At 32.8% G+C, this 13,274-nt stretch overlaps 1 protein-coding gene across 1 annotated transcript in view; it reads left to right on the top strand.

The window, feature by feature from the left end:
* Positions 1-10,895, top strand: part of SHOC2 (SHOC2 leucine rich repeat scaffold protein) — a 93,143-nt gene extending 82,248 nt beyond the window's left edge. The window contains exons 5-9 of the mRNA XM_032177955.2: positions 2,129-2,317; positions 4,747-4,869; positions 6,457-6,594; positions 6,921-7,038; positions 8,836-10,895. Of these exons, the coding sequence (XP_032033846.1) occupies positions 2,129-2,317; positions 4,747-4,869; positions 6,457-6,594; positions 6,921-7,038; positions 8,836-9,044 (777 nt within the window). The 3' untranslated portion in view covers positions 9,045-10,895. The remainder of the gene's footprint in view (positions 1-2,128; positions 2,318-4,746; positions 4,870-6,456; positions 6,595-6,920; positions 7,039-8,835) is intronic.
* The last annotated feature ends 2,379 nt before the right edge of the window (positions 10,896-13,274 follow it).

Below are 13,274 nucleotides of genomic sequence, written 5' to 3'. Positions count from 1 at the left end.
AGCTGAAATCAGAGCTGCTAAAATGACTGTTTTGTCATTTGAAGACTGTCTGAAAACTGACTTATTTTAATGTAGATGTATACATATAAGGAAAAGGAACTTAATAATTTGAACCACGTATTCCCAAGGCATGAGTCTAGGTGCTCTACATGTTATCTCGTTTAATCTTTGTCATAAATCTACTAGTTATTGGAGTATCCTCGTCAAACAGATAGCGAAATAAGGCTTAAGAGAGGTTATAGTTTTGGCCAAATTTGTTACCTTAAATGTTTTTCTGGAAGTATGGTAAGAGGTATATTGGTTATCTAATTAATCCACCAAAGTTGACAAAACTTAGTAGAAGGTGTAGAATAGGAGCCTAGATATGTTTGATTCTAACAACAATAACAAAAAATGATAACCCCTGCTTCACAATGTGACTAAGAAATGAGAGCTTGAAGAGCTGGCTTCTTGTTGCCCCTTCTCAAATATACTCAGTATTAACATTTTATCATAAGAGTCAATTCAATAAAGTAAGTCAGTTGTAAGAATAAAAAGAATCACATTTTTTGCCATGAGGCTTGATTATTTTCAATCGAGTAGCCTGTTTGTGTACAACAATACACAAATTTTAAGGGTAGCTTCTTAAGGTACAGTATAAAGAACAAGTTTCAGTTCTCTGTATAGGTATATCCTCAATTATATAGTTACTTCATTCCTTCAGATGGCTTTGCCAATTATACTGTCACCTCAAGTACTAAGTTTTCAATTTGCTGATGGTGGACAACTGAAGTTTGAACATTATTTAAAAAACATACATACCTCACACAGTGCTTGCTTCCCCCTGCTTGTGCTTTTACTTTGAATCTAGAGTGTTTTCTTCTATTTCTGAGTGTTTTAAAATGTTTTCATCCTTCAAGATCTAGCTCACTGTCAACTTTCATCCTATTTTTCCAGTTATTCCAGTATTCCTTGCTTTGAATTTAAATAGAGAAAGGACTTAAAATTTAAGCACTTACTTCCTACTAGGTATTGTTAAGTTATTTATGTATTTTATCGCTTTTAGTCTTTACTGTGACCCATAAAATATCATTATTTAAAAAGTGATACACTAGGTTCAGAAAAATAACTTGCCAAAGTCACAAGCTATTTAAAGATAGAGTCAGGATTCAAAACAGTGTATAGCCTGTACTAGTATTTCTCAGATGTTAATGAGCATGCAGATCACCTGGGAATCTTGTTAAAATGCATATTATGATTCAGTGGGAGTGGGGCCCAAGAGTCTGCATTTCTCACAAGCTCCCAGGGGATGCTGATATTGCTCTTCCTTGGCCCAGACTTTGAATAGCAAGAGCCTATTCTATATAATTGATTTTTGATTATATACGGTCGTATATTATTTTCTAATTATTTCTTACCTATGTACTTCTATAAATAGAGCTTAATCTTCTTAACCGCAGAGATTCTTTGGTAATACCTGAATATTTAATACTTTGGTTAAATGGTGAGAGGCTAAAGTAGGGGAAGATGGGGTTATGTGCTAAGTAAATACTTGTTTAATGGGTACATATATGCCCTCAGAAATTTTACCATATAGAAAAGCGGTGTATTATACAGTATCAGGAAGCATAATCATTTACTGAATGTAAAGGTTCCTAAAAGGAATCATTATGTTAATCTTAATAATTTAGAGATAGGTATATAACTAAGACTAGGTAGGATTGGTCACACAGCCAGTGGCAGAGACAGGGCTCAGATCTGGGACTGTCTGACACTAAAGTTTCTGCAATGTAGAAGTTTCAAATTAGTCACCCATGAGGCACGTCTCACACACAGACATGTTTTGCTTACTCCATACAGTGTTTTAAATAAATTGAAGCCAAAGAATAAAAATTGGGAAAATTTTCTGTTTCCTCCTATAAAATCTGGAAATCTACGTTGGTTCCACATTTCTGCAAGGCACCAATCTGCTAGAACTGTATAGTGACTGTCCCTGTAGAGAGGTGTCACAGACTGCCCCAACCAGTCTCTGTCGTTTGTCACCCCCAAAGCCCTTTGTGGCGTTTGTGTTGGGACTGCTGTTCTATAAAAAATGAGTCTTATCACAGTTCTAATTCTTATGTTTATTTCATTTTTTTTTTTTTAACAGAGTCTTTTATCAAGTCTTGTGAAACTGAATAGTTTGACCTTAGCTAGAAATTGCTTCCAGTTATATCCAGTGGGTGGTCCATCTCAGTTTTCTACCATCTATTCCCTCAACATGGAACACAATCGAATCAATAAAATTCCATTTGGAATTTTCTCCAGAGCAAAAGTATTAAGTAAGCTGAATATGAAGGTAAGCATATATTTGTTTACTAGGGAAAGGAATTGCTTTAACTGGTACTTCCACTAATATTTATGTTTTCTCTAATTTTGTGGGGAGTGGGTACTTGTACCTTGCTGATGGGTCCAAACTGATCATAAGACATTTCAGGGTACTTTGTATCAGATAACAAATATCTTAGAACTGTGCATACCCTTAGGAATTTGTCCTAAAGAAATCATTGTCCAACTCATTGCCTGATGCACCTGTAATCCCAGTGCTTTGGAAGGCTAAGGTGGGAGGATCCCTGTAGGCTAGGAGTTCAAGACCAGCTTGGGCAATACAGTGAGACTTTGTCTCACAAAAAAATTTTTAAAAATTAGCTGGCCTGTGGTACCAGCTACATGGAAGGCTAGGGCAGGAGGATTGCTTGAGCCTAGGAGTTCAAGGCTGCAGTGAGTTATGATGGCACCACTGCACTCCAGCCTAGGCAAGAGACTAAGACCCTGTTCCCCATCCCCCCCCAAGAAAGGAAATATGAATGTCTATAAAAGTATATTTGTAGGGATATGTATTGCAGAGCTATCTATTTCATAGGTACCACCTTATTAATGGCGATTTAATTTTGTTAAGTAGTTTATCTTTAGTGGGATACTGTGGAGCCATTAAAAATGATATTTTGGTCCAAAAGAACACTACATACTAGTTGAAATATTCTCATTTTATCAAGTGGAAGAAAGTTAGAGCATGTAAAAAATCTCTTCCCACCCAGAGTTTTTGAAAGCTGTTTTTAATGTGCTTAATTATATATTAAATATCTTTATATTTATATTTGTACATATAGCTGGTTTTTGCCAAAATGTTTAGAGATCAGAATTATTTATGGGTGAATGTTAGTTTCCTTTTGCTTACCTACTCTACAGTGATCGAGTTTCACCTTTGTAATGAAATTCATTGCAAAAGGAGAAAACAAATGGAAAATTATCAAGTTCAGTGACTTAATTTGTACTGGACAAACTTTAGGCCCAAAGAAGGTAACTGAATTGGCCACATAGCTAATAGTATTCTTCCTGTCATGATGAACCATTTGAACATAGTTGTGGTTCTTTAAACTATAATCTTAAATGTACAATTTTTAAATTTCACCCACACTTGCTCATAAATATGGTATGTATCTTTTATGATGATTCTTTGGAAGTATATAATAAGTAAACTAATGGAAATTCAAGATACTCTTACAGTTTTAACAATTGTAAAATTTCTTGTTAATCAGTCTGGTTATATGAGATTTAACAGTGGTAATGGTGTTGATTCTGAACATTCATTTTGTAGTAATAGGCTTAAAACACAATGGTTCAGGTGTTCATTAGTTTATGCATTTGCATGTAAGTAACAGTAGTAAATTTTTAAAAGTGAAAATAATTTATAAATCATACTATAAGTGCCAGTAGTTTAGGCATAGATAGGTACTAAGCTTAAATATTAAATAGATAACAAGTTTAAATATTACAATAAAAGAAAAAGTGGGTTTTCAAATGGATGTTTGCTACTTGGGATTTATTTTATGGGTCATTTTGTGTGAAATGAGACAATCCATGTGCAATGCAGCAAATTTTAAAGATACAGATTAACATAAAGGATTAAAATAATACTGCCACTGAGAGGTAGCATCACTGTTAACATACTGACATACATCGTTGGTACTGAGCTGGATGGGGTGTTGATTATCCTCTCCCAATACCAATACCCCTAACACATAACAATGTGGTACGAGTCGTTATTGATGAAAGTATACTTTATAAGTGAATAAAAGTGGCATACTTTTTTTCTGTGAACAGCCTTGTCTAATTTTTAAACCAAATTAAGACCATATTTACTGTTTCCTCTGTTTTAGTGATGAATATATTTTACCATTTTTTTCTTATGGATTTTTAAAGTGAAATGGTAAATACCTGATTAGTGTTTTAATGATTTAATTCACTGTCTTTTTAAGACTGTTTTTCCTCCCCTACTTTACTGCTTAGCACCTCAAGAATTCCTGAGCTCATTCTGGTTTCCTTATGGGCTGTCATTAGATGTGTCTTCTTCTATTGTTTTCATATCTTTATTTGAGCATTTATATTTTATTCAGTGATTTCTGCATATTGTGAAATGGTAAAAACATCATATTTATCATAGGATCTTTGAAATCTCCAGTGTTTCTCTGTATACTGTGTTTTTCTATTTCCATTACAATCACATAAGGAACAAACTTCCAGTTTAACTCCCAAATAAAAGCCTCATTACTGTATAAAAAATTTTGGAGGCTTAGAGTTTTCTGTTGCTGATTTTTTTCTTTCTATATTTAAATATCAAAAAGGAGAATAAGATTTTGTTTAAGAATTCTCTTTCCGAAGTGACAGATATATATGGAACTTTGTTTTTGTGGTTCTACCTTGGATGCTTCTTTTTGTCTTTGCCAGGACAATCAGTTAACATCACTTCCCTTGGATTTTGGAACTTGGACCAGTATGGTAGAATTGAATTTAGCCACTAATCAGCTCACAAAGATCCCTGAGGATGTGTCTGGTCTCGTTTCTCTTGAGGTTAGTATAAATGAGCAATTAGAGCACCTCAGAACCTTTCATACTTATCTCATTTAAAAATTTCAAATTGAAATAAACAATTTCTATTTGGGTGAATGTCATAATTAGACATGTTAGAACTCGCTTAAACATACAACCCTAATAGGATAATGAAGTGTTGACTTACATAGTCTAGATTCAGTGCTTTTGAATTTCTCTTGCCTACTACAAGTTGGTATCTTTGAGTGCCATAAAGTATTAATATCTCTAAAAGTTCTGTAAAAGCATCTTTAGAACAATTTTTTTCTTTATTCTGTTTAAAAACTACACCATTTTCTACCAAAATAATTATTGATTCTCAGACTGTCATTTAGAATTCTTTATCTTACTTTTTCATCCTAATTACCTACCTGCTATTTTATTTTCTCATTGATTATTGTCTTCGTTGTAAATCTGGTATGCCTATTTCTAGCCCTCTAAGTTTAGTCCTATTGTTTTCTGTATCTAGAATGCCCTCTTCTCATCCCCTTAATTTTTTTCTTTTAGTATGTTTTTCCATAATTAAAGATCCATCATATTTTCACCTCTTCAGTTAAGGATGATTTCTCCTGCTTCTGAGTTCCTAGAGTTTTCACCCCTTTGATGAAAACGCTTACTAATAGTAAATATGTTGTTTTTTAAAATTTCCTTCATATTCATGTTTTTTAAAGATCTAACTTTTAAATTATTTAATAAGGTGAAATAGTATGGTTTAATGGCTAAAAACATGGGCTTTGAAGTCAAACAAAGCTGAGTGTAATTATCTCTGTATATTTATGTACTCAACTTGCCCAAGCTTCAGTTTCTTAAGCTGTGAAATGGGGATAATAAAAGTATTTACCTTGTAGAGTTGTAATTAGGATTAAATGCAATAATGCACATAATGCATTCAGTACAGTGCCTTGCAAATAGTAAAATCAAGTGGTGACTGCTGTTATTATTTTCTCCGTCTTACTGTATATATTTATTATGGGTGGTATAACATTAGGGAAAATAAATGAACATAAAAACTTACCCAGAACCTTACGTATCTGTTTTACCTATTGCTCTTTCTCCCAACCCAGTATTGTCTCCTTACCTTTCTGCTAGTTTGTAACTTATTGGAACAAAGGCTATCTTCTCTGCCATTTTTCCCCCCTTCGGTATCTTCTAGGATGCTTTCAATGTAATAAGTACACCACAGATAATAAATAGAGTGGATTGATATAGCAAGCTTAGAAGTTAGCTTTTACCTTCCTTAAGTAATGGTTTGTAAGGTGTTTTGAATAAATAGTTTCCTATTAGATAAACATTTGTAACTATTCAGTAATTTTTTTGAAATTTCATTAAAATTAAATTGCTTCTTTTGTTTTCATTAGTTTTGATATAATCAAATAAAATCTCTTTTCTAATAACTGGTGATTTTTTTAGAAAAGTAAGTTAAATATTTTATATGTTGTATAATTGAACATTACCCTTAATATTCACTGTTTGGAAAATTAGCATTGCTTAATAGATTTTAAGCCACGCAATGACAGTATATAATTTCATTTCATGATTTCCTAAACATTATCAATAATTTCTCATTAGGTTCTTATCTTATCAAACAATCTTCTAAAGAAGCTTCCCCATGGTCTTGGAAACCTTAGGAAGTTAAGAGAGTTGGATCTAGAGGAGAACAAATTGGAATCCTTGCCAAATGAAATTGCATATCTTAAGGATTTACAGGTAAACATTATCCTGATGGTTTTGTAGTTTTATAAAGTTTTTGGAAGCTATTCCAAATTGCACATTTTTCTAAAGATTTTGATGTAATTCTTGGATCAGATAGACTTTTCTATTCTAGTATTAGGGCTGAGTTTTATGTTCATATAACCTGGCTTTGTTTTCCTAACAAATGATATTTTGTGAAAGAAAAATATGTAATGTGATTCTCATTCTATCCAATCTAGTTTCCCTGTTAATTTATTTTATTGTTTAGACATATTATTTTAAGTTTACATTAAATGTAGGAAATATATTTGTAACTGTCTTTTATTTTGTAAATCTTGTAGAAATTAGTCTTGACAAACAACCAGTTGACCACTCTTCCCAGAGGCATTGGTCACCTTACTAATCTCACACATCTGGGCCTTGGAGAGAACCTACTTACTCATCTTCCTGAAGAAATTGGTATGAACCCTATGAATGCTTGACTCTGTACTAGTAATTTGCTCTTGTGCGTTCAAGCGGTATTTCAGATAAATATGACAAATCTGTTGTTTTTTAAACTGAGGTTATATCAGGCTTAAGATTTTTTTTCTTTTATAGAGCACCGATGGTTGATTGTTGATTGGTTTTGGTTAGGTTTCCTAAAGGCTGTTAGGATTGGTGTTAAGATTAATACTGTATTTGAGAATGTTTTGGAATACTTATATTTCCAATAGGTTTTATGTATAACCTCAATTTAGAAGTTATATTCCTTCTAAATTTAAAAATTACACAGGCTTGAATTAAATTAGTAATGTTTTATGCCAAAACATTTCTTTATGAAATTTTAGAATTAATATTTAACCAATATTAACATTTGGGAATACTTAACATTTTCCAAGTGTTTTCATTTCCATTATTTTATGTAATATACATGACCACCTGGAATTTTAGACAGTGCAAGTTGTAATCTTGCTTTATAAAGAGAATTACTTGATTAAGGTCACATGGTAATTAAATGTTAGCTTTTAAATTAGTAATTCTATGCATTATGTTCTCCTATCTATAGTGTACTGTCCCACAGGAACTGTAGGTTAGTAAACCCCACATGTTCTCACTCATAGGTGGGAATTGAGCAATGAGAACACTTGGACACAGGGTGGGGAACATCACACACCGGGGCCTGTCGTGGGGTGTGGAGAGCGGGGAGGGATAGCATTCGGAGATATACCTAATGTAAATGACGAGTTAACGGGTGCAGCAAACCAGCATGGCACATGTATACATATGTAACAAACCTGCACGTTGTGTACATGTACCCTAGAATAAAGTATAATAAAAAAAAAATGGTTTTGGAGGTAATTGACAATTCAAAATCTAGCCCTGTTGCTTATTGGCTTTGTGACTTTAGATAAGGTATGTAAACTCCCTAAGCCTCAAGTTTCTTACCTGTAAAATAAAGATGATAATAGTAAGTTCTCATAGGGTTGTTCTGAAGCTTAAATAATATCTTACATGTAAACAAATTGATTACATACTAGCTATTATTTCTGTTAGTTTTCTAATAAATGCTACTGTCAAATATTCTGAATTTTGAAATTTGAAAATTGGAAACACATGAGGCAAATTTACACCTATATTTCTAGTATATTTATTCACCTGATCTCATTTAATTGCTTGAGACATTTTCCTAGAGAGTACAAGTATCCTAAGATAGTCTAAGAAAAAATTTTTAAAGGTCTACATAAGTCAATTTTTGGCTTACTGCCATACATGTGATAACTCTTAGTGAAAAGTTCATATTAAGTAACAAATATTTTGCACATAAGAAATTTATTAATTTGAGAAAATGTTACATCTACAACAGAAAAGTAGTTATAGACATTGAATATATAATAAGCTCACGTTTGGAGTTTTAAAATAGATATAAGTAAATGTTATATATATGCCAAACTATCCCAAACAGAATCTCTGGAGATGGGGCATATGTATTTTCAAAAACCTCTCCAAGCTTGAAGACCTACCATAAAGGAAGAGGTTCTAATTTAGTTTGTATGGAGTGTGACCTGGACATTAGGAGTTTAAAAAGTCTTCCAAGTTGATTTGAATATGCAGCAAAATTTGAGATCCATGGTTGTAGAGTTTTAAAGCGAAGAAAGGTGAATAAAAGGAAATGTGTGTTCAGTGTATGTAATGACCAGAGTAGCGTCATGCCCGGTCGAACTTTTAAAATAGCAACTAATTTTTAAAAAAATAATTGATTTTTTTTTTTTTAAACAGGTACACTGGAGAACCTAGAAGAACTGTATTTGAATGACAACCCCAACCTGCATAGCCTTCCCTTTGAGCTGGCACTCTGCAGCAAGCTTTCAATCATGAGTATTGAGAACTGTCCACTCAGTCACCTTCCACCTCAGATTGTTGCTGGGGGGCCTTCTTTCATCATTCAGTTCTTAAAGATGCAGGGTCCATATCGTGCCATGGTCTGATATAAATCTGCTGGTCCCACACACTGTTCAAAAATAGACTGCCATTAATGTTTCTTATCTATATCTGTATCTATTTATGTAGATATTGGTATATGGCAGATTTTTAAAAATTGCATTATGTGTTTCTGCTAATAGAGGAATCATAGCCATTTAGAATTTTTTTTAAATTCTGTACAAAAGGCTTATATAAGTTTTCTTTGCTGAATTTGATGGATGTTTTTCTGTTGTGTAATCTGATATGCCAGTTTGCTTAAAACATTTGCCAACAAATTATGAAGTTATTAAATTTAAGGGACAGAGGTAGTATAGTTAGATATACTTTCTCTTAGGAAAAATAATGGGCAAAAAATTTTGTTGCAACTTTTCATATATATTTTCCCCTTACCAATTGTTGTATCTCTATAGTATTGTAGGCCCTGAAAGTAGAATTTTTCTTTAACTTATTTTGAGATTTGAGATTTAAATTTTATGTATTGTTTACAGTCAGAGTAAATCACTGGATTTCTTTTGTTTGTTTTGATTTGCTCTGTTTTATTCAGTTAAATCTAGAGTTTGAATCCTCTGCTAAAGAATTTGCATCAGCTGGTGTAAACAGTGAAAGGTATTTGCTTGTTAAAAAAAAAAAAAACTGGCACAGTGAAAAGATACAGTCAAAAATCTAGAATTTCTTTAATTGTGCTTCTCTGACGAGTTGTGAAGCAGAATACCTGAAGTGAGTCTTTGGGTAGGGGAAGGGTATTGAGACCTTTTCTAGTATGAGTATTTTTTAAGTTTGGGGGAAGAGAAACTTGTAGTGAAAAAGGAGTTTTTTCATTCCTGAAAGTTGCAGATCCACAAAAACTAACGGGATAATTGGGCAAATAAATAAATTACATATAAACACACACAATCTATATATGTATATACAATGCTATATAGATATGTATTTATTATATCATAAACTACAGTAGGTAACTTTAAGGATTTCTTCCTATCCTTGTACAATGACATGAATGTCTTTCTTTGAAAACTGCAATATATGTATGTTTCAAGGTTATTTAACAGTGTACTATGGTTTTATATCTTGACTTGCCTTGTACATCTTTCAATTCTGGAATATCTGTGTCTAAGCACAATATCTTCACACTGTGCTGTATTGCTGCTGAACTAAATGCACTTTTCCCCACATGTGGGGCACTGGCTTCAAACAATTCAGTTCAGTATCATTACTTTTAGTCTCATCTTTCCTTTCTTGGTAGTTGTTAATACAGTTATGGAAAAGAGGCACATTGCATAGAAGCCATTGGGGAGTTCAGTGGAAGTTCTGTAAGATGTGCGTGTACTATTTGATATATTTTCTTTTGCTTCACTGCTTTTAATACTTAGCAGTATTGTTGGTCTAAGTCAATTTGATTATTGAGGAGTCTCAGAGCAAGGTGCGTTCTAGATGTCATCCTAAAAAACACTTCATATATAATTAATCACTATTTTGTATAATTACATATTGCTGCTTGTGTTTTTTCTTTTTCCATTTAGTTGGGCGTTGTGTTTTACACAAAACCATTTTTGAATTAAGGCTATGATATTAAGATAGAAATTTGGACTGTTGTTCTGCTTTTCCTGGCACTCAAATTCATGACTAGGTTTGAGGTCAAACCTATGTTCGTAATTAGAGATTTTATAAGGATCAACTAAGAAATGGAAGGCAGGTGAAGATATAAAACCCTAGAATGCTTAAATGTGCTGTAAAACTATTGTAGATGTCACTGGATTTTACCAAGTAATATCCTTCCCCCCCCCCCCCCCATCTACTGTGGCTTTTCAGTTAAAATTTTGTTTATAAAAGGAATTTGTTTATTACAGCTCTACCTAGAGCTTGTGTGTATGTGTGGTTTTTTTAAATCTCGTATCCAGGTGTGTTTATATATTAAGCTGATGGAACTTGAACTTTAAAGGTAGTAACTAAATGTCTTTTCTTAAAAAAAAAAAAAGGTTATTGTTTCTTAAAATGAAAATATAGTTTTTAAAGCATTTTTGTTCCACCTTTATTTATGTTAATCTGTAACAGTAATGTAAAACGATCAGTCTTACATGTAGAAGTCATGCTATGTGTAAACAATATAAGGACAAGTTATAAAAAATTTTAAAGAAGTATAAAATGTATATCCTCTGTAGGCTGTCACCTTGTAAGAGCCCACAAATTTCATTATTTCTACCAAGAAACTTAAAATGGACTCTGATTAAGATATCCCTGTGAAATCAAGATATTTAATATTTAAATAGTTTAACTATAATAAGGGATATTTTTGAAGACTACATATGAGCTAATACTTTTTCCTGAAACTGCAATGGGACTAATTGGCATATCCAAAAATATTCCTTTCTTTTAAAGAAATAATATTTAGTCTCTCCATGAGACTCAGCAAATAAAATAAGAATGTCCGAGGATGTTACATTATAAAAACATTGCTCTAAACTTTGCTTTTTGTTAATATGTAGCAGAAAAATGGCAATGGTAATGCCAAGCTGTCCTTTTGTGAGAGTTTAATACTTTCTAAATCCCACATGATTATTTTATACAGAAAGGAGGAAGTGCTAAATAATTTATGAACTTTATAGATACAAGTTGAAACAGTAGATGATACAGGAAGGGAAAATACACATAAAACGTTTATTTGTACTTAAATTAAAATGTAGGTATTGCAATGGGAATAATCTCTAAAAAATGTAATTGCAAATTTCTAATTTATCTAATTGTGCAGCTTGAATCATTTAAAATAGATAAGTTATACATTAAAATTTATCTAGGTTTTCTGCAAATTTTTGTTATAACCTTTTGCTTTTCATCTTTATTTCCTTTTTTTTTTCCTTTTTTTTTTTCGAAACAGAGTCTCGCTCTGTTACCCAGGCTGGAGTGCAGTGGCACGATCTCAGCTCACTGCAACCTCCGCCTCCTGAGTTCAAGCGATTCTCCTGCCTCAGCCTCCCAAGTAGCTGGGACTACAGGCGCCTGCCACCACGGCCAGCTAATTTTTCGTATTTTTAGTAGAGATGAGGTTTTACTGTGTTAGCCGGGATGGTCTCGATCTGCTGACCTCGTGATCCGCCCACCTCGGACTCTCAAAGTGCTGGGATTACAGGTGTGAGCCACCACACCCAGCCTCATCTGTTATTTCTAAGCCATGTGTATTGAATCCAAATTTCACCTTGCAGAATTTATAATTGTTTATTAATAAGAATGTATAGTAACTAAGTATATAAAAGTAGACACTTCTGAAATGAAAAGGGGGCACTACCAATAGTTATATAGGGCCAATAGCACAACAGTGGTCTCAGGAAATCAGAATATATGATCACTCTTGCATGATTAAAATTAGATGAAAGCGGATAGCATAATTCAAAATAAAGTGGAGAAGTATTTACATTCCTGAAATCTATGAACTTTAAAATGAATTACTTGTGAGGAAAGGTCTCCTTCTGCCTTGATCAGAGGATAAGATAGTGTATCAAATGTCTTAGCTAAAACTTTTCTCTTGCTTTATTCTTTTGAGTAGTTTAGTCTTTAGGAGTCATTGGGAAACGCGTGGCAATCTTTAGTTGATTATGTAATCTTGGAGAATTTGAATGTGCAAGAGTTGTGACATTGTCTTGGTATCTAAGGGGGTATCCTGAACATTGTTATATTAGGCAAATATGAGAATGTTTTATAAAATAGTTATCAGTGCTTTGTTATTGAATAGAAGGCCTTTCTGAGAAATTTCTGGGTTTATTTTTTCGCTTTGAAAAATGACTTTAAAAATAAGGGATTTTTTTTTATTTTTAAAAACTGGAGTTAGTTCTCATTACCCTTAAAAATACTTTATTTTGTATACACTTATTAAATATCCTACTGACGTTTTAAGTTCTGAATATAAACGGTTTTGAATTTAAATACCTGTTTGTAATCAAGACTTCATCTGGATAGTAGTTTATAGTATTTCAGACTGGAAACGTTTCCAAGTTTGGTAGGAGGAGTAGCCTCTACTGTTTAGAGTAGTTGGGGCAGGACATGCCGTATACAGCTTTTGCAGTTTGTGCAGTATACAACAGCATAACATGTTGGGGGTGATGTTCATTCACATCATAGATTTGTATATTATCACAGTTTTTTTTAGCAGGTGTTGGTAAAGTTTCTTGTTCTAACAAAATCAATATGTCACATTTCTGACAGTTAAGAACCTTAAGGAAGGAGCTTTTTTTTGTTTGTTGGTG

The sequence above is a fragment of the Hylobates moloch genome, unplaced genomic scaffold (assembly GCF_009828535.3).
Source record: "Hylobates moloch isolate HMO894 unplaced genomic scaffold, HMol_V3 SCAFFOLD_3, whole genome shotgun sequence".
NCBI lineage: Eukaryota > Metazoa > Chordata > Mammalia > Primates > Hylobatidae > Hylobates > Hylobates moloch.
Note: the sequence above shows the minus strand (reverse complement) of the source record. Positions and strands in the feature narration are given on the sequence as shown.